The 20,362-nt window shown below is 35.4% G+C and overlaps 1 protein-coding gene across 6 annotated transcripts in view; it reads right to left on the minus strand.

The window, feature by feature from the left end:
• Positions 1-15,583: 15,583 nt before the first annotated feature.
• kdm4c (lysine (K)-specific demethylase 4C) overlaps positions 15,584-20,362 on the minus strand; it is a 51,647-nt gene continuing 46,868 nt past the window's right edge. For 4 of the 6 annotated variants that reach the window (XM_080760570.1, XM_080760569.1, XM_080760568.1 and 1 more), the window contains exons 22-23: positions 20,122-20,178; positions 15,584-17,876 (exon numbers count right to left, since the gene is read on the minus strand). In XM_080760570.1, coding sequence (XP_080616696.1) covers positions 17,700-17,876; positions 20,122-20,178 — 234 coding nt within the window. In that variant the 3' untranslated portion in view covers positions 15,584-17,699. The remainder of the gene's footprint in view (positions 17,877-20,121; positions 20,179-20,362) is intronic. The other 2 variants (XM_080760572.1, XM_080760571.1) reach the window with 1 other exon arrangement.

Here is a 20,362-nt window from a genome sequence, read left to right on the forward strand (position 1 = left end):
TTTTTTTCAAAATTTCAAAAAACATGGGCTATAACCCATCGTTTTTTTATTTTTTCATTTTTTTCAAATCCTCCAAAATGATGAAAAACGGCGTGCTATAGTATGCCGTACGATATGGGCTATAGCCCATGGTCCAAAATGATGAGAAACGAGGCTAACTTTTTTTTCCAAAATTTCAAAAAACATGGGCTATAACCCATCGTTTTTTATTTTTTTCATTTTTTTCAAATCCTCCAAAATGATGAAAAACGGCGTGCTATAGTATGCCATACGATATGGGCTATAGCCCATGGTCCAAAATGATGAGAAACGAGGCTAACTTTTTTTTTCAAAATTTCAAAAAACATGGGCTATAACCCATCGTTTTTTTTTTTTTTCATTTTTTTCAAATCCTCCAAAATGATGAACAACGGCGTGCTATAGTATGCCATACGATATGGGCTATAGCCCATCGTCCAAAATGATGAGAAACGAGGCTAACTTTTTTTTTCAAAATTTCAAAAAACATGGGCTATAACCCATCGTTTTTTTATTTTTTCATTTTTTTCAAATCCTCCAAAATGATGAACAACGGCGTGCTATAGTATGCCATACGATATGGGCTATAGCCCATGGTCCAAAATGATGAGAAACGAGGCTAACTTTTTTTTTCAAAATTTCAAAAAACATGGGCTATAACCCATCGTTTTTTTATTTTTTCATTTTTTTCAAATCCTCCAAAATGATGAAAAACGGCGTGCTATAGTATGCCGTACGATATGGGCTATAGCCCATGGTCCAAAATGATGAGAAACGAGGCTAACTTTTTTTTCCAAAATTTCAAAAAACATGGGCTATAACCCATCGTTTTTTTATTTTTTTATTTTTTTCAAATCCTCCAAAATGATGAAAAACGGCGTGCTATAGTATGCCGTACGATATGGGCTATAGCCCATGGTCCAAAATGATGAGAAACGAGGCTAACTTCTTTTTTCAAAATTTCAAAAAACATGGGCTATAACCCATCGTTTTTTAATTTTTTCATTTTTTTCAAATCCTCCAAAATGATGAAAAACCGGCGTGCTATAGTATGCCATACGATATGGGCTATAGCCCATGGTCCAAAATGATGAGAAACGAGGCTAACTTTTTTTTTCAAAATTTCAAAAAACATGGGCTATAACCCATCGTTTTTTATTTTTTTCATTTTTTTCAAATCCTCCAAAATGATGAAAAACGGCGTGCTATAGTATGCCGTACGATATGGGCTATAGCCCATGGTCCAAAATGATGAGAAACGAGGCTAACTGTTTTTTTCCAAAATTTCAAAAAACATGGGCTATAACCCATCGTTTTTTATTTTTTTCATTTTTTTTAAATCCTCCAAAATGATGAAAAACGGCGTGCTATAGTATGCCGTACGATATGGGCTATAGCCCATGGTCCAAAATGATGAGAAACGAGGCTAACTTTTTTTTTCAAAATTTCAAAAAACATGGGCTATAACCCATCGTTTTTTTATTTTTTTATTTTTTTCAAATCCTCCAAAATGATGAAAAACGGCGTGCTATAGTATGCCGTACGATATGGGCTATAGCCCATGGTCCAAAATGATGAGAAACGAGGCTAACTTTTTTTTTCAAAATTTCAAAAAACATGGGCTATAACCCATCGTTTTTTATTTTTTTTATTTTTTTCAAATCCTCCAAAATGATGAAAAACGGCGTGCTATAGTATGCCGTACGATATGGGCTATAGCCCATGGTCCAAAATGATGAGAAACGAGGCTAACTTTTTTTTTCAAAATTTCAAAAAACATGGGCTATAACCCATCGTTTTTTTATTTTTTCATTTTTTTCAAATCCTCCAAAATGATGAAAAACGGCGTGCTATAGTATGCCGTACGATATGGGCTATAGCCCATGGTCCAAAATGATGAGAAACGAGGCTAACTTTTTTTTTCAAAATTTCAAAAAACATGGGCTATAACCCATCGTTTTTTATTTTTTTTCAAATCCTCCAAAATGATGAAAAACGGCGTGCTATAGTATGCCGTACGATATGGGCTATAGCCCATCGTCCAAAATGATGAGAAACGAGGCTAACTTTTTTTTTCAAAATTTCAAAAAACATGGGCTATAACCCATCGTTTTTTTATTTTTTCATTTTTTTCAAATCCTCCAAAATGATGAAAAACGGCGTGCTATAGTATGCCGTACGATATGGGCTATAGCCCATGGTCCAAAATGATGAGAAACGAGGCTAACTTTTTTTTCCAAAATTTCAAAAAACATGGGCTATAACCCATCGTTTTTTTATTTTTTCATTTTTTTCAAATCCTCCAAAATGATGAAAAACGGCGTGCTATAGTATGCCATACGATATGGGCTATAGCCCATGGTCCAAAATGATGAGAAACGAGGCTAACTTCTTTTTTTCAAAATTTCAAAAAACATGGGCTATAACCCATCGTTTTTTATTTTTTTCATTTTTTTCAAATCCTCCAAAATGATGAAAAACGGCGTGCTATAGTATGCCGTACGATATGGGCTATAGCCCATGGTCCAAAATGATGAGAAACGAGGCTAACTTTTTTTCCCAAAATTTCAAAAAACATGGGCTATAACCCATCGTTTTTTATTTTTTTCATTTTTTTCAAATCCTCCAAAATGATGAAAAACGGCGTGCTATAGTATGCCGTACGATATGGGCTATAGCCCATGGTCCAAAATGATGAGAAACGAGGCTAACTTTTTTTTCCAAAATTTCAAAAAACATGGGCTATAACCCATCGTTTTTTATTTTTTTCATTTTTTTCAAATCCTCCAAAATGATGAAAAACGGCGTGCTATAGTATGCCGTACGATATGGGCTATAGCCCATGGTCCAAAATGATGAGAAACGAGGCTAACTTCTTTTTTCAAAATTTCAAAAAACATGGGCTATAACCCATCGTTTTTTAATTTTTTCATTTTTTTCAAATCCTCCAAAATGATGAAAAACCGGCGTGCTATAGTATGCCATACGATATGGGCTATAGCCCATGGTCCAAAATGATGAGAAACGAGGCTAACTTTTTTTTTCAAAATTTCAAAAAACATGGGCTATAACCCATCGTTTTTTATTTTTTTCATTTTTTTCAAATCCTCCAAAATGATGAAAAACGGCGTGCTATAGTATGCCGTACGATATGGGCTATAGCCCATGGTCCAAAATGATGAGAAACGAGGCTAACTTTTTTTTCCAAAATTTCAAAAAACATGGGCTATAACCCATCGTTTTTTATTTTTTTCATTTTTTTTAAATCCTCCAAAATGATGAAAAACGGCGTGCTATAGTATGCCGTACGATATGGGCTATAGCCCATGGTCCAAAATGATGAGAAACGAGGCTAACTTTTTTTTTCAAAATTTCAAAAAACATGGGCTATAACCCATCGTTTTTTTATTTTTTTATTTTTTTCAAATCCTCCAAAATGATGAAAAACGGCGTGCTATAGTATGCCGTACGATATGGGCTATAGCCCATGGTCCAAAATGATGAGAAACGAGGCTAACTTTTTTTTTCAAAATTTCAAAAAACATGGGCTATAACCCATCGTTTTTTATTTTTTTCATTTTTTTCAAATCCTCCAAAATGATGAAAAACGGCGTGCTATAGTATGCCGTACGATATGGGCTATAGCCCATGGTCCAAAATGATGAGAAACGAGGCTAACTTTTTTTTTCAAAATTTCAAAAAACATGGGCTATAACCCATCGTTTTTTTATTTTTTCATTTTTTTCAAATCCTCCAAAATGATGAAAAACGGCGTGCTATAGTATGCCGTACGATATGGGCTATAGCCCATGGTCCAAAATGATGAGAAACGAGGCTAACTTTTTTTTTCAAAATTTCAAAAAACATGGGCTATAACCCATCGTTTTTTTTTTTTTTTCAAATCCTCCAAAATGATGAAAAACGGCGTGCTATAGTATGCCGTACGATATGGGCTATAGCCCATCGTCCAAAATGATGAGAAACGAGGCTAACTTTTTTTTTCAAAATTTCAAAAAACATGGGCTATAACCCATCGTTTTTTTATTTTTTCATTTTTTTCAAATCCTCCAAAATGATGAAAAACGGCGTGCTATAGTATGCCGTACGATATGGGCTATAGCCCATGGTCCAAAATGATGAGAAACGAGGCTAACTTTTTTTTCCAAAATTTCAAAAAACATGGGCTATAACCCATCGTTTTTTTATTTTTTCATTTTTTTCAAATCCTCCAAAATGATGAAAAACGGCGTGCTATAGTATGCCATACGATATGGGCTATAGCCCATGGTCCAAAATGATGAGAAACGAGGCTAACTTCTTTTTTTCAAAATTTCAAAAAACATGGGCTATAACCCATCGTTTTTTATTTTTTTCATTTTTTTCAAATCCTCCAAAATGATGAAAAACGGCGTGCTATAGTATGCCGTACGATATGGGCTATAGCCCATGGTCCAAAATGATGAGAAACGAGGCTAACTTTTTTTCCCAAAATTTCAAAAAACATGGGCTATAACCCATCGTTTTTTATTTTTTTCATTTTTTTCAAATCCTCCAAAATGATGAAAAACGGCGTGCTATAGTATGCCGTACGATATGGGCTATAGCCCATGGTCCAAAATGATGAGAAACGAGGCTAACTTTTTTTTTCAAAATTTCAAAAAACATGGGCTATAACCCATCGTTTTTTTATTTTTTCATTTTTTTCAAATCCTCCAAAATGATGAAAAACGGCGTGCTATAGTATGCCATACGATATGGGCTATAGCCCATGGTCCAAAATGATGAGAAACGAGGCTAACTTTTTTTTTCAAAATTTCAAAAAACATGGGCTATAACCCATCGTTTTTTATTTTTTTCATTTTTTTCAAATCCTCCAAAATGATGAAAAACGGCGTGCTATAGTATGCCGTACGATATGGGCTATAGCCCATGGTCCAAAATGATGAGAAACGAGGCTAACTTTTTTTTCCAAAATTTCAAAAAACATGGGCTATAACCCATCGTTTTTTATTTTTTTCATTTTTTTCAAATCCTCCAAAATGATGAAAAACGGCGTGCTACTGCCGTACGATATGGGCTATAGCCCATGGTCCAAAATGATGAGAAACGAGGCTAACTTTTTTTTTCAAAATTTCAAAAAACATGGGCTATAACCCATCGTTTTTTTATTTTTTCATTTTTTTCAAATCCTCCAAAATGATGAAGAACGGCGTGCTATAGTATGCCGTACGATATGGGCTATAGCCCATGGTCCAAAATGATGAGAAACGAGGCTAACTTTTTTTTTCAAAATTTCAAAAAACATGGGCTATAACCCATCGTTTTTTATTTTTTTCATTTTTTTCAAATCCTCCAAAATGATGAAAAACGGCGTGCTATAGTATGCCGTACGATATGGGCTATAGCCCATGGTCCAAAATGATGAGAAACGAGGCTAACTTTTTTTCCCAAAATTTCAAAAAACATGGGCTATAACCCATCGTTTTTTATTTTTTTCATTTTTTTCAAATCCTCCAAAATGATGAAAAACGGCGTGCTATAGTATGCCGTACGATATGGGCTATAGCCCATGGTCCAAAATGATGAGAAACGAGGCTAACTTTTTTTTTCAAAATTTCAAAAAACATGGGCTATAACCCATCGTTTTTTTATTTTTTCATTTTTTTCAAATCCTCCAAAATGATGAAAAACGGCGTGCTATAGTATGCCATACGATATGGGCTATAGCCCATGGTCCAAAATGATGAGAAACGAGGCTAACTTTTTTTTTCAAAATTTCAAAAAACATGGGCTATAACCCATCGTTTTTTATTTTTTTCATTTTTTTCAAATCCTCCAAAATGATGAAAAACGGCGTGCTATAGTATGCCGTACGATATGGGCTATAGCCCATGGTCCAAAATGATGAGAAACGAGGCTAACTTTTTTTTCCAAAATTTCAAAAAACATGGGCTATAACCCATCGTTTTTTATTTTTTTCATTTTTTTCAAATCCTCCAAAATGATGAAAAACGGCGTGCTACTGCCGTACGATATGGGCTATAGCCCATGGTCCAAAATGATGAGAAACGAGGCTAACTTTTTTTTTCAAAATTTCAAAAAACATGGGCTATAACCCATCGTTTTTTTATTTTTTCATTTTTTTCAAATCCTCCAAAATGATGAAAAACGGCGTGCTATAGTATGCCGTACGATATGGGCTATAGCCCATGGTCCAAAATGATGAGAAACGAGGCTAACTTTTTTTTTCAAAATTTCAAAAAACATGGGCTATAACCCATCGTTTTTTTATTTTTTCATTTTTTTCAAATCCTCCAAAATGATGAAAAACGGCGTGCTATAGTATGCCGTACGATATGGGCTATAGCCCATGGTCCAAAATGATGAGAAACGAGGCTAACTTTTTTTTTCAAAATTTCAAAAAACATGGGCTATAACCCATCGTTTTTTATTTTTTTCATTTTTTTCAAATCCTCCAAAATGATGAAAAACGGCGTGCTATAGTATGCCGTACGATATGGGCTATAGCCCATGGTCCAAAATGATGAGAAACGAGGCTAACTTTTTTTTTCAAAATTTCAAAAAACATGGGCTATAACCCATCGTTTTTTATTTTTTTCATTTTTTTCAAATCCTCCAAAATGATGAAAAACGGCGTGCTATAGTATGCCGTACGATATGGGCTATAGCCCATGGTCCAAAATGATGAGAAACGAGGCTAACTTTTTTTTTCAAAATTTCAAAAAACATGGGCTATAACCCATCGTTTTTTTATTTTTTCATTTTTTTCAAATCCTCCAAAATGATGAAAAACGGCGTGCTATAGTATGCCATACGATATGGGCTATAGCCCATGGTCCAAAATGATGAGAAACGAGGCTAACTTTTTTTTTCAAAATTTCAAAAAACATGGGCTATAACCCATCGTTTTTTATTTTTTTCATTTTTTTCAAATCCTCCAAAATGATGAAAAACGGCGTGCTATAGTATGCCGTACGATATGGGCTATAGCCCATGGTCCAAAATGATGAGAAACGAGGCTAACTTTTTTTTCCAAAATTTCAAAAAACATGGGCTATAACCCATCGTTTTTTATTTTTTTCATTTTTTTCAAATCCTCCAAAATGATGAAAAACGGCGTGCTACTGCCGTACGATATGGGCTATAGCCCATGGTCCAAAATGATGAGAAACGAGGCTAACTTTTTTTTTCAAAATTTCAAAAAACATGGGCTATAACCCATCGTTTTTTTATTTTTTCATTTTTTTCAAATCCTCCAAAATGATGAAGAACGGCGTGCTATAGTATGCCGTACGATATGGGCTATAGCCCATGGTCCAAAATGATGAGAAACGAGGCTAACTTTTTTTTCAAAATTTCAAAAAACATGGGCTATAACCCATCGTTTTTTATTTTTTTCATTTTTTTCAAATCCTCCAAAATGATGAAAAACGGCGTGCTATAGTATGCCGTACGATATGGGCTATAGCCCATGGTCCAAAATGATGAGAAACGAGGCTAACTTTTTTTCCCAAAATTTCAAAAAACATGGGCTATAACCCATCGTTTTTTATTTTTTTCATTTTTTTCAAATCCTCCAAAATGATGAAAAACGGCGTGCTATAGTATGCCGTACGATATGGGCTATAGCCCATGGTCCAAAATGATGAGAAACGAGGCTAACTTTTTTTTTCAAAATTTCAAAAAACATGGGCTATAACCCATCGTTTTTTTATTTTTTCATTTTTTTCAAATCCTCCAAAATGATGAAAAACGGCGTGCTATAGTATGCCATACGATATGGGCTATAGCCCATGGTCCAAAATGATGAGAAACGAGGCTAACTTTTTTTTTCAAAATTTCAAAAAACATGGGCTATAACCCATCGTTTTTTATTTTTTTCATTTTTTTCAAATCCTCCAAAATGATGAAAAACGGCGTGCTATAGTATGCCGTACGATATGGGCTATAGCCCATGGTCCAAAATGATGAGAAACGAGGCTAACTTTTTTTTCCAAAATTTCAAAAAACATGGGCTATAACCCATCGTTTTTTATTTTTTTCATTTTTTTCAAATCCTCCAAAATGATGAAAAACGGCGTGCTACTGCCGTACGATATGGGCTATAGCCCATGGTCCAAAATGATGAGAAACGAGGCTAACTTTTTTTTTCAAAATTTCAAAAAACATGGGCTATAACCCATCGTTTTTTTATTTTTTCATTTTTTTCAAATCCTCCAAAATGATGAAAAACGGCGTGCTATAGTATGCCGTACGATATGGGCTATAGCCCATGGTCCAAAATGATGAGAAACGAGGCTAACTTTTTTTTTCAAAATTTCAAAAAACATGGGCTATAACCCATCGTTTTTTTATTTTTTCATTTTTTTCAAATCCTCCAAAATGATGAAAAACGGCGTGCTATAGTATGCCGTACGATATGGGCTATAGCCCATGGTCCAAAATGATGAGAAACGAGGCTAACTTTTTTTTTCAAAATTTCAAAAAACATGGGCTATAACCCATCGTTTTTTATTTTTTTCATTTTTTTCAAATCCTCCAAAATGATGAAAAACGGCGTGCTATAGTATGCCGTACGATATGGGCTATAGCCCATGGTCCAAAATGATGAGAAACGAGGCTAACTTTTTTTTTCAAAATTTCAAAAAACATGGGCTATAACCCATCGTTTTTTTATTTTTTCATTTTTTTCAAATCCTCCAAAATGATGAAAAACGGCGTGCTATAGTATGCCGTACGATATGGGCTATAGCCCATGGTCCAAAATGATGAGAAACGAGGCTAACTTTTTTTTTCAAAATTTCAAAAAACATGGGCTATAACCCATCGTTTTTTTATTTTTTCAATTTTTTCAAATCCTCCAAAATGATGAAAAACGGCGTGCTATAGTATGCCATACGATATGGGCTATAGCCCATGGTCCAAAATGATGAGAAACGAGGCTAACTTTTTTTTTCAAAATTTCAAAAAACATGGGCTATAACCCATCGTTTTTTTATTTTTTTCAAATCCTCCAAAATGATGAAAAACGGCGTGCTATAGTATGCCGTACGATATGGGCTATAGACCATCGTCCAAAATGATGAGAAACGAGGCTAACTTTTTTTTTCAAAATTTCAAAAAACATGGGCTATAACCCATCGTTTTTTTATTTTTTCATTTTTTTCAAATCCTCAAAAATGATGAAAAACGGCGTGCTATAGTATGCCGTACGGTAGGGGCTATAGCCCATGTTCAAAAATGATGAAAAATGAGGATAACATTTTTTTCAAAAATTCAAAAAACGATGGGCTATAACCCATGTTTTTTGAAATTTTGAATTTTCTTCAAATCCTCAAAAATGATGAAAAACGGCGTGCTATAGTATGCCGTACGGTAGGGGCTATAGCCCATGTTCAAAAATGATGAAAAATGAGGATAATTTTTTTTTCAAAAATTCAAAAAACGATGGGCTATAACCCATGTTTTTTGAAATTTTGAATTTTCTTCAAATCCTCAAAAATGATGAAAAACGGCGTGCTATAGTATGCCGTACGGTAGGGGCTATAGCCCATGTTCAAAAATGATGAAAAATGAGGATAACATTTTTTTCAAAAATTCAAAAAACGATGGGCTATAACCCATGTTTTTTGAAATTTTGAATTTTCTTCAAATCCTCAAAAATGATGAAAAACGGCGTGCTATAGTATGCCGTACGATATGGGCTATAGCCCATGGTCCAAAATGATGAGAAACGAGGCTAACTTTTTTTTTCAAAATTTCAAAAAACATGGGCTATAACCCATCGTTTTTTTATTTTTTCATTTTTTTCAAATCCTCCAAAATGATGAAAAACGGCGTGCTATAGTATGCCGTACGATATGGGCTATAGCCCATGGTCCAAAATGATGAGAAACGAGGCTAACTTTTTTTTTCAAAATTTCAAAAAACATGGGCTATAACCCATGTTTTTTGAAATTTTGAATTTTCTTCAAATCCTCAAAAATGATGAAAAACGGCGTGCTATAGTATGCCGTACGGTAGGGGCTATAGCCCATGTTCAAAAATGATGAAAAATGAGGATAACATTTTTTTCAAAAATTCAAAAAACGATGGGCTATAACCCATGTTTTTTGAAATTTTGAATTTTCTTCAAATCCTCAAAAATGATGAAAAACGGCGTGCTATAGTATGCCGTACGGTAGGGGCTATAGCCCATGTTCAAAAATGATGAAAAATGAGGATAATTTTTTTTTCAAAAATTCAAAAAACGATGGGCTATAACCCATGTTTTTTGAAATTTTGAATTTTCTTCAAATCCTCAAAAATGATGAAAAACGGCGTGCTATAGTATGCCGTACGGTAGGGGCTATAGCCCATGTTCAAAAATGATGAAAAATGAGGATAACATTTTTTTCAAAAATTCAAAAAACGATGGGCTATAACCCATGTTTTTTGAAATTTTGAATTTTCTTCAAATCCTCAAAAATGATGAAAAACGGCGTGCTATAGTATGCCGTACGGTAGGGGCTATAGCCCATGTTCAAAAATGATGAAAAATGAGGATAACATTTTTTTCAAAAATTCAAAAAACGATGGGCTATAACCCATGTTTTTTGAAATCTTTAATTTTCTTCAAATCCTCAAAAATGATGAAAAACGGCGTGCTATAGTATGCCGTACGGTAGGGGCTATAGCCCATGTTCAAAAATGATGAAAAATGAGGATAACATTTTTTTCAAAAATTCAAAAAACGATGGGCTATAACCCATGTTTTTTGAAATTTTGAATTTTCTTCAAATCCTCAAAAATTATGAAAAACGGCGTGCTATAGTATGCCGTACGGTAGGGGCTATAGCCCATGTTCAAAAATGATGAAAAATGAGGATAACATTTTTTTCAAAAATTAAAAAAACGATGGGCTATAACCCATGTTTTTTGAAATTTTGAATTTTCTTCAAATCCTCAAAAATGATGAAAAACGGCGTGCTATAGTATGCCGTACGGTAGGGGCTATAGCCCATGTTCAAAAATGATGAAAAATGAGGATAACATTTTTTTCAAAAATTCTAAAAACGATGGGCTATAACCCATGTTTTTGAAATTTTGAATTTTCTTCAAATCCTCAAAAATGATGAAAAACGGCGTGCTATAGTATGCCGTACGGTAGGGGCTATAGCCCATGTTCAAAAATGATGAAAAATGAGGATAACATTTTTTTCAAAAAATCAAAAAACGATGGGCTATAACCCATGTTTTTTGAAATTTTGAATTTTCTTCAAATCCTCAAAAATGATGAAAAACGGCGTGCTATAGTATGCCGTACGGTAGGAGCTATAGCCCATGTTCAAAAATGATGAAAAATGAGGATAACATTTTTTTCAAAAATTCAAAAAACGATGGGCTATAACCCATGTTTTTTGAAATTTTGAATTTTCTTCAAATCCTCAAAAATGATGAAAAACGGCGTGCTATAGTATGCCGTACGGTAGGGGCTATAGCCCATGTTCAAAAATGATGAAAAATGAGGATAACATTTTTTTCAAAAATTCAAAAAACGATGGGCTATAACCCATGTTTTTTGAAATTTTGAATTTTCTTCAAATCCTCAAAAATGATGAAAAACGGCGTGCTATAGTATGCCGTACGGTAGGGGCTATAGCCCATGTTCAAAAATGATGAAAAATGAGGATAATTTTTTTTTCAAAAATTCAAAAAACGATGGGCTATAACCCATGTTTTTTGAAATTTTGAATTTTCTTCAAATCCTCAAAAATGATGAAAAACGGCGTGCTATAGTATGCCGTACGGTAGGGGCTATAGCCCATGTTCAAAAATGATGAAAAATGAGGATAACATTTTTTTCAAAAATTCAAAAAACGATGGGCTATAACCCATGTTTTTTGAAATTTTGAATTTTCTTCAAATCCTCAAAAATGATGAAAAACGGCGTGCTATAGTATGCCGTACGATATGGGCTATAGCCCATGGTCCAAAATGATGAGAAACGAGGCTAACTTTTTTTTTCAAAATTTCAAAAAACATGGGCTATAACCCATCGTTTTTTTATTTTTTCATTTTTTTCAAATCCTCCAAAATGATGAAAAACGGCGTGCTATAGTATGCCGTACGATATGGGCTATAGCCCATGGTCCAAAATGATGAGAAACGAGGCTAACTTTTTTTTTCAAAATTTCAAAAAACATGGGCTATAACCCATGTTTTTTGAAATTTTGAATTTTCTTCAAATCCTCAAAAATGATGAAAAACGGCGTGCTATAGTATGCCGTACGGTAGGGGCTATAGCCCATGTTCAAAAATGATGAAAAATGAGGATAACATTTTTTTCAAAAATTCAAAAAACGATGGGCTATAACCCATGTTTTTTGAAATTTTGAATTTTCTTCAAATCCTCAAAAATGATGAAAAACGGCGTGCTATAGTATGCCGTACGGTAGGGGCTATAGCCCATGTTCAAAAATGATGAAAAATGAGGATAATTTTTTTTTCAAAAATTCAAAAAACGATGGGCTATAACCCATGTTTTTTGAAATTTTGAATTTTCTTCAAATCCTCAAAAATGATGAAAAACGGCGTGCTATAGTATGCCGTACGGTAGGGGCTATAGCCCATGTTCAAAAATGATGAAAAATGAGGATAACATTTTTTTCAAAAATTCAAAAAACGATGGGCTATAACCCATGTTTTTTGAAATTTTGAATTTTCTTCAAATCCTCAAAAATGATGAAAAACGGCGTGCTATAGTATGCCGTACGGTAGGGGCTATAGCCCATGTTCAAAAATGATGAAAAATGAGGATAACATTTTTTTCAAAAATTCAAAAAACGATGGGCTATAACCCATGTTTTTTGAAATCTTTAATTTTCTTCAAATCCTCAAAAATGATGAAAAACGGCGTGCTATAGTATGCCGTACGGTAGGGGCTATAGCCCATGTTCAAAAATGATGAAAAATGAGGATAACATTTTTTTCAAAAATTCAAAAAACGATGGGCTATAACCCATGTTTTTTGAAATTTTGAATTTTCTTCAAATCCTCAAAAATTATGAAAAACGGCGTGCTATAGTATGCCGTACGGTAGGGGCTATAGCCCATGTTCAAAAATGATGAAAAATGAGGATAACATTTTTTTCAAAAATTAAAAAAACGATGGGCTATAACCCATGTTTTTTGAAATTTTGAATTTTCTTCAAATCCTCAAAAATGATGAAAAACGGCGTGCTATAGTATGCCGTACGGTAGGGGCTATAGCCCATGTTCAAAAATGATGAAAAATGAGGATAACATTTTTTTCAAAAATTCTAAAAACGATGGGCTATAACCCATGTTTTTGAAATTTTGAATTTTCTTCAAATCCTCAAAAATGATGAAAAACGGCGTGCTATAGTATGCCGTACGGTAGGGGCTATAGCCCATGTTCAAAAATGATGAAAAATGAGGATAACATTTTTTTCAAAAAATCAAAAAACGATGGGCTATAACCCATGTTTTTTGAAATTTTGAATTTTCTTCAAATCCTCAAAAATGATGAAAAACGGCGTGCTATAGTATGCCGTACGGTAGGAGCTATAGCCCATGTTCAAAAATGATGAAAAATGAGGATAACATTTTTTTCAAAAATTCAAAAAACGATGGGCTATAACCCATGTTTTTTGAAATTTTGAATTTTCTTCAAATCCTCAAAAATGATGAAAAACGGCGTGCTATAGTATGCCGTACGGTAGGGGCTATAGCCCATGTTCAAAAATGATGAAAAATGAGGATAACATTTTTTTCAAAAATTCTAAAAACGATGGGCTATAACCCATGTTTTTGAAATTTTGAATTTTCTTCAAATCCTCAAAAATGATGAAAAACGGCGTGCTATAGTATGCCGTACGGTAGGGGCTATAGCCCATGTTCAAAAATGATGAAAAATGAGGATAACATCTTTTTCAAAAATTCTAAAAACGATGGGCTATAACCCATGTTTTTGAAATTTTGAATTTTCTTCAAATCCTCAAAAATGATGAAAAACGGCGTGCTATAGTATGCCGTACGGTAGGGGCTATAGCCCATGTTCAAAAATGATGAAAAATGAGGATAACATTTTTTTCAAAAAATCAAAAAACGATGGGCTATAACCCATGTTTTTTGAAATTTTGAATTTTCTTCAAATCCTCAAAAATGATGAAAAACGGCGTGCTATAGTATGCCGTACGGTAGGGGCTATAGCCCATGTTCAAAAATGATGAAAAATGAGGATAACATTTTTTTCAAAAATTCAAAAAACGATGGGCTATAACCCATGTTTTTTGAAATTTTGAATTTTCTTCAAATCCTCAAAAATGATGAAAAACGGCGTGCTATAGTATGCCGTACGGTAGGGGCTATAGCCCATGTTCAAAAATGATGAAATATGAGGATAACATTTTTTTCAAAAATTCAAAAAACGATGGGCTATAACCCATGTTTTTTGAAATTTTGAATTTTCTTCAAATCCTCAAAAATGATGAAAAACGGCGTGCTATAGTATGCCGTACGGTAGGGGCTATAGCCCATGTTCAAAAATGATGAAAAATGAGGATAACATTTTTTTCAAAAAATCAAAAAACGATGGGCTATAACCCATGTTTTTTGAAATTTTGAATTTTCTTCAAATCCTCAAAAATGATGAAAAACGGCGTGCTATAGTATGCCGTACGGTAGGAGCTATAGCCCATGTTCAAAAATGATGAAAAATGAGGAAAAAATGAAAAAATGAAAAAAAAGATGGGTTATAGCCCATGTTTTTTTAAATTTTGAAAAAAAAAACTTATCCTCGTTTCTCATCATTTTGGACCATGGGCTATAGCCCATATCGTTAGTCAGGGTTCTAGTCTCCTGAAGAACATTTTCACTGTCAATCTAAATTCTAAAAGGCTGGTTAAATGAGACATGGGCTATAACCCATCGTTTTTTTCATATTTTCATTATTTTCAAATCCTCAAAAACGATGAAAAGCGGCGTGCTATAGTATGCCGTACGATATGGGCTATAGCCCATGGTCCAAAATGATGAGAAATGAGGATAACTCAAATTGTCGTATAACTCAAATTGTCGTAGTGGTTAAGATGTTGGCTTTCCACGTGGGAGACGAGGGTTCGATTCCCGGCTGTTACACTATCATACAAAAAAAGACCTCAACAGCGCTAAGAAAGATCTGATTAATATGATGCTGTGTTATTTAAACTTTACTAACTGAAGGCTAACGAACAAAAGATCACTTCAAAATTACCAGGAGACTTTGCCTGAGAGTGTCTGACTGATGGTGCAGTGGTGTCAGGGTTTGAACCGGCACACTTCTACGGATATCATTTGACTTATCCACTGGGCCACTGAGGCACACAATCATGGTGAATTTCTGGGCTGCTTTAAAGTTGTCCTTCTGGAAATCAGTGTGCAAAGTGAGTTAAAAGTTTAAAGAACCATGTCGTTTTGTCTGCTTTACACAACTGCTCACACTATCATTTTGCTGGTCACGGTCACAGTAATAGAAAAGCAAAGTCACGGTAATAGAAAAGCAAACATGGATGTTTTTTTATTTTGTTTTTCTAACAGCAGTTAATACATTACCTATAGCAAGCCAAAAAAATAAATACAGATATTAACTTAAATAATTTGAACAAAGTGATTCAACACATGACAGTAGAGTTTCTTTTTAAAAATGTGACGGGTAGTGAGTGAATCTATTTCAATAGTCTAACATGGCCTCGTATCCTGCTCTTTAGTTTCATTACATCCCTTTAAGAGAATGATTACATGAAATACGGTACGGAAATTCATTCCTTCTCAAATGAGAATTTTGTTTAAAAAAAAATCCAAAACAATACTTTTGGATAGAAAGATTATTTTCATTTTTTTAATCAATGGATGAAAAGAGAGGAAGCCACGGGAGATTACTGGAACACAAGCCATCAGAAGCAGAATGATGTTCAACATGCGGAACAGCAGGACATGGGATAAAAATACAATAACAGTGCAGAAATATTCAAAACAATACAAACGGACAGAAAACAGACCACCCCCCCCCCTCCTCCCAAAGTCTACTGTAGGTGACGCTATTTAGAAAAATCTCAAGATTTTTTATAATCGTCATGTACAAATGAAAAACATCTCGTTTCAAAAAAAGGTGGTGTGACAAATATAAGCATTTTTTTTTGTTTTGTTCTTTTATTTTATATTCCCTGACAGATGTGAAAGCACTGAGCAACCATTGGGCCACGATACACCCAGTTAAGATCACCAGTCCAATCAAAATCGTGGCTTGACACTTCATCCACTAATTAGCAGACACCAACACACATTATGCCAATGGTAATCTTATCCACTAGACCCATTCCATTAGAGGTGCTGAAACCTTTCCTGCAATCCGAGGTTGAATGGATGGAGGGATATTTCACTTAAAAAAAAAAATAATAATCTTTGGTCATTTCATCGTCTACTCAGGTTTATGTGAACACCACAGACAGTTTTTAAGTCAGTTGATTCAGTATTTATTTATTTGCTGCCCCGCCCCATTCATATAGAAACCAATTGTAACTTCAAATTCCATTTTAATGTTAGATTAAAATGTTAGATTCATCGAAAAACATCCGTCCTTTTTTATGGTCACTGATACTGCCCTCCTGATACGTGAGGGGGCTGTGTTTTTTCAATTACTATTTTCATTTACTTTTAATAATGTTTTAGTGTCCGGCCTCCTCCTGCTCCTTATTCTTTTCCGAGAAGAGGTGTTAAAATGGAGTTTGCGGTTACAATGGGGTTGTATAGGAAGGGGGCAGGGCAGCTAAAATGAATATATCTAAATACTGAATCGAGCAACTTAAAAACTGTCTGGGGTGTTCACATAAGCCAGAGTAGACGATGAAATGAACACCCTTTTTTTAATGTGAAATATCTCTTTAAGATGGACCTGGATCCTACACGCAGACGCTTGAGCGTGCATGCGTATACGCATGCATGCACGCACAAACATGATAAGCAGTACATTTTCCCAGTACATCGTCTCTCTACACCGCTGGTTCCCAAACTGTTCAGGTCGAGACCCAAAAGAGAGATTCAACTTTTGCAGGAGACCCAAACTAGTGAAAATAGCAGATCTACAAGGGCACAATGGGTTGCTTCGCGTCGCGAGCTTGTAGATCAGTTACTTTCACTACTTTTTAAATCTGCATTATTTTTATTCTTTTTTTTTTGTTTGTTTTAAAATGTATACAAGTTTTGGTATTTTTATTTATTTAAATCAAAATCTTTTGAAAAATATATATATATATATATATATATATATATATTCTTTTTTTTAAATGTAGGAAATGAAAATGGGATTTTTTACTCGAGTCGTGACCCATAAAAATTGGTCAGTGACACACAAATGGGTCCCGACCCACTGTTTGGGAAACAGTGCTCTCTACACAGTGCATTCATTTGTCATTGATCTTCAGCCTCTCTACTCTCTACGGCCTAATTTAAATACATAGTCGCGCGCCAGCGTCGTCGTGCAATTCGGAAAGAGCCGGTCTACGAGCTCGCACACACAACAGCGCACCGCTGATCTGCTTATTTCCGGTGAGCGCCGCGGCTGTGCGAACCAAAAGTCTAAATCAGGCCTATATCAATAAATAATACGTGGCTCCTCCTCCTCATTTCCCTTTGGAGTGGCGCGGCTCCCAGTGCGCGCTGCTCCCCCTGGTGGCGGCGCGGAGGTCGGACAGAGCCACGTAGTCTTTCTGGAAGCGGGAGTTGGGCGTCCTCTGCCTCTTCCTCTCGCCCTGCGATGTGATGAAGGTGTCCTGGAAGCGCATGCTGGAGGCCGTGGACTGGAGAGAGAGACAGAGAGAGAGACGGAGACTTAAGGCCCCATTTAGACCCGAGGACGATTCTACCAATGTCTTCTAAATCATGACAGTTTTCTGAAAACCCCTGAATGTGGCTGAAGTCACATTGGGAAAAAATCTGATTCCATGTGACTTGTACAGTATGTGACCTGTCTGCATTTAGACTTGTTTAAACAAAACAGATTCCAATGTTATGTGGATGGGGCACAGATCTGATTCAGGCTAGATTTGGCTGCCAGTGTGAATGGGGCCATAGAGAGATAAATTAGAAAAGTCAATGATGTGAGCGCTGAGTCAGATTATTATTATTTTTTTTTAATATCCAATCCAAATTTTAATTATTAATAGCAGTTTATACAGTGTTTATAAAGTGAGGAGTGTAGATCTTAGGTTTGGGCGGTATCCATTGTCTTATACTGTACCTTCATACTTACCTACCTGACATTCACCAATCTATACGTTATATGACTTTATATATTTGTGTTTTTTTTCCTTATCTTTGTAGCAGGTACAGTTGTCCAGATATTTTTTTATTTGTGTGAATTTCAGCCTCTGCGGGGGGTATTCATATGCAAATATCAGGACCAATGGCATTGCAATGATCAATGATGACGTTTAGGTGAAAAAAATATTTTTAATTAATGAATTAAAATATGTTGTAGTATTGCAACGCTGGGTGTTACAGGGTTAAAGCTATTTTTGTGTGACACTGTAGTATGATCAAGTAAGATCATTTACGAAAATAAAAAAAACTAAGTTCTGTGTAGTCTCTTTGCTTACCACTACATCTGGTGACATCTAAATTCAAAGGGGCTTGAACTGAATCAGAGAGTTAAAAATAATAATGTAGCCACGGAGGCGACTAGTCATTGGTTAGACATGGGTTAAGGTTAGGTTTAGGTGTGCTGCCCCGTGGGAGGTTAGGTTTAGGGTGAGGGTTTGAGATAGGTTGTAGTTGTAGGACTGGTCTAACCAATGACTAGTCTAAACCAAAAACTGTCTAAACTAAGTACTGCACCCAGAGGCGGACCTACTATATGGATCCAAAAGGCACATGCGTTACCAGTCGACTAAAGAGCCAGGCCTGATAGTGAGTAGCAACACAGCACCCTATAGAGTCCTGGCCCCTTTGATGACGACGACGACCAGGGGCCCCGGAAGAGAATTTCCCATTCATTTTTCCCATAGACGTTTCAAAAAGTATTTATTTAAAGAGCTGTAAGCCCCAGACAAAGCCAACTCGGATGGTGACAAATCATGACAATAAACTAAAAACTTTGGGCCGAACAAATGATTAGAAAGAAGAAAAACAACAACAAATGTTTTCTTCTTTCAAATTATTTGTTCGGTCAAAAACAAAGTTGTTTGTCATGATTTGTCACGATCCGAGTTGGCTTTCCGAGGATAAAGGTCTTTAAATAAATACTTTCTGAAACGTCTATGGGAAAAATGAATTGGAAATTCTCTTCCGGGCCACTCGTCAGGGGGCGAGCATCGCAGTCCCTCCCCCTTTCAGAACAACAAGTGGCCCAGGAAATTAATTTGTCCCATAGGCATTTTGTGCTTTACTTATTTAAAGACCTTTTAAGCGTCGTACGAAGCCAACTCTTGTCGTGACAAATCATGACAACACACACAATATTTTGGACCAACCAAATAATTACAAAGAAGAAAAACAACAAAAAAAAGGGTTGTAACCTGCCGTTTTTTCTACTTTCTAATTCTTTGTTTGTCCCGAAATATTGTGTGTAATGTCATGATTTGTCACGACAAGAGTTGGCTTCGTACAACGCTTAAAAGGTCTTTAAATAAATAAAGCACGAAATGCCTATGGGACAAATGCATTGCGATTCATTTCCTGGGCAACTCGTTGTTCTGAAAGGGGGAGGGACTGCGACGCTCTATAGCCTCCAATAACAGCATTGCAGAACCACTGCGAAGACTTTTGGAGCGGTCCTTCATATTGGCAGCAGTATCGGGACTGGGTTTCAAAGCAGCAGGTGTAGGTTTGTGAACGGCTGTTTTTTTCCAGTTTTTTTTCTAGCCCCACACACTTAATATAGACGTCATCAGACATATTGGTAGGTGGAGTCAGGGATCTCCCAATATGTCTGGCTACGCGAAACTATCGTAGGCAAGTCTTGCTGGGTTTAAATTAATTATGGCCCATATAAAAATGAACAGATAGGAAATATGCACCCTCCACCCCTCCGTAGATTCAGCATACCTTGCTGGAGAAGCCGGTGACACTTGTTGGCGCGGCGGGTGCCGACACAGCAGTGGTCTGAAAGGTGGTGGCAGACTGGGCAGTTGAATAAAATCATGTGGCTAATAAACTGATTTTGTAGTTGGAAGTCATCTCAACATAAAGTTATATGTGGCAATATTGTTTATGATTCTGTGTCTATGTTTTTGACAGTATTGAGAACCACTTTAATTTTTAAATACACCTGGTATACCGTAATATC

The sequence above is a fragment of the Protomyctophum bolini genome (assembly GCF_963924005.1).
Source record: "Protomyctophum bolini genome assembly, chromosome: 3".
Lineage (NCBI taxonomy): Eukaryota > Metazoa > Chordata > Actinopteri > Myctophiformes > Myctophidae > Protomyctophum > Protomyctophum bolini.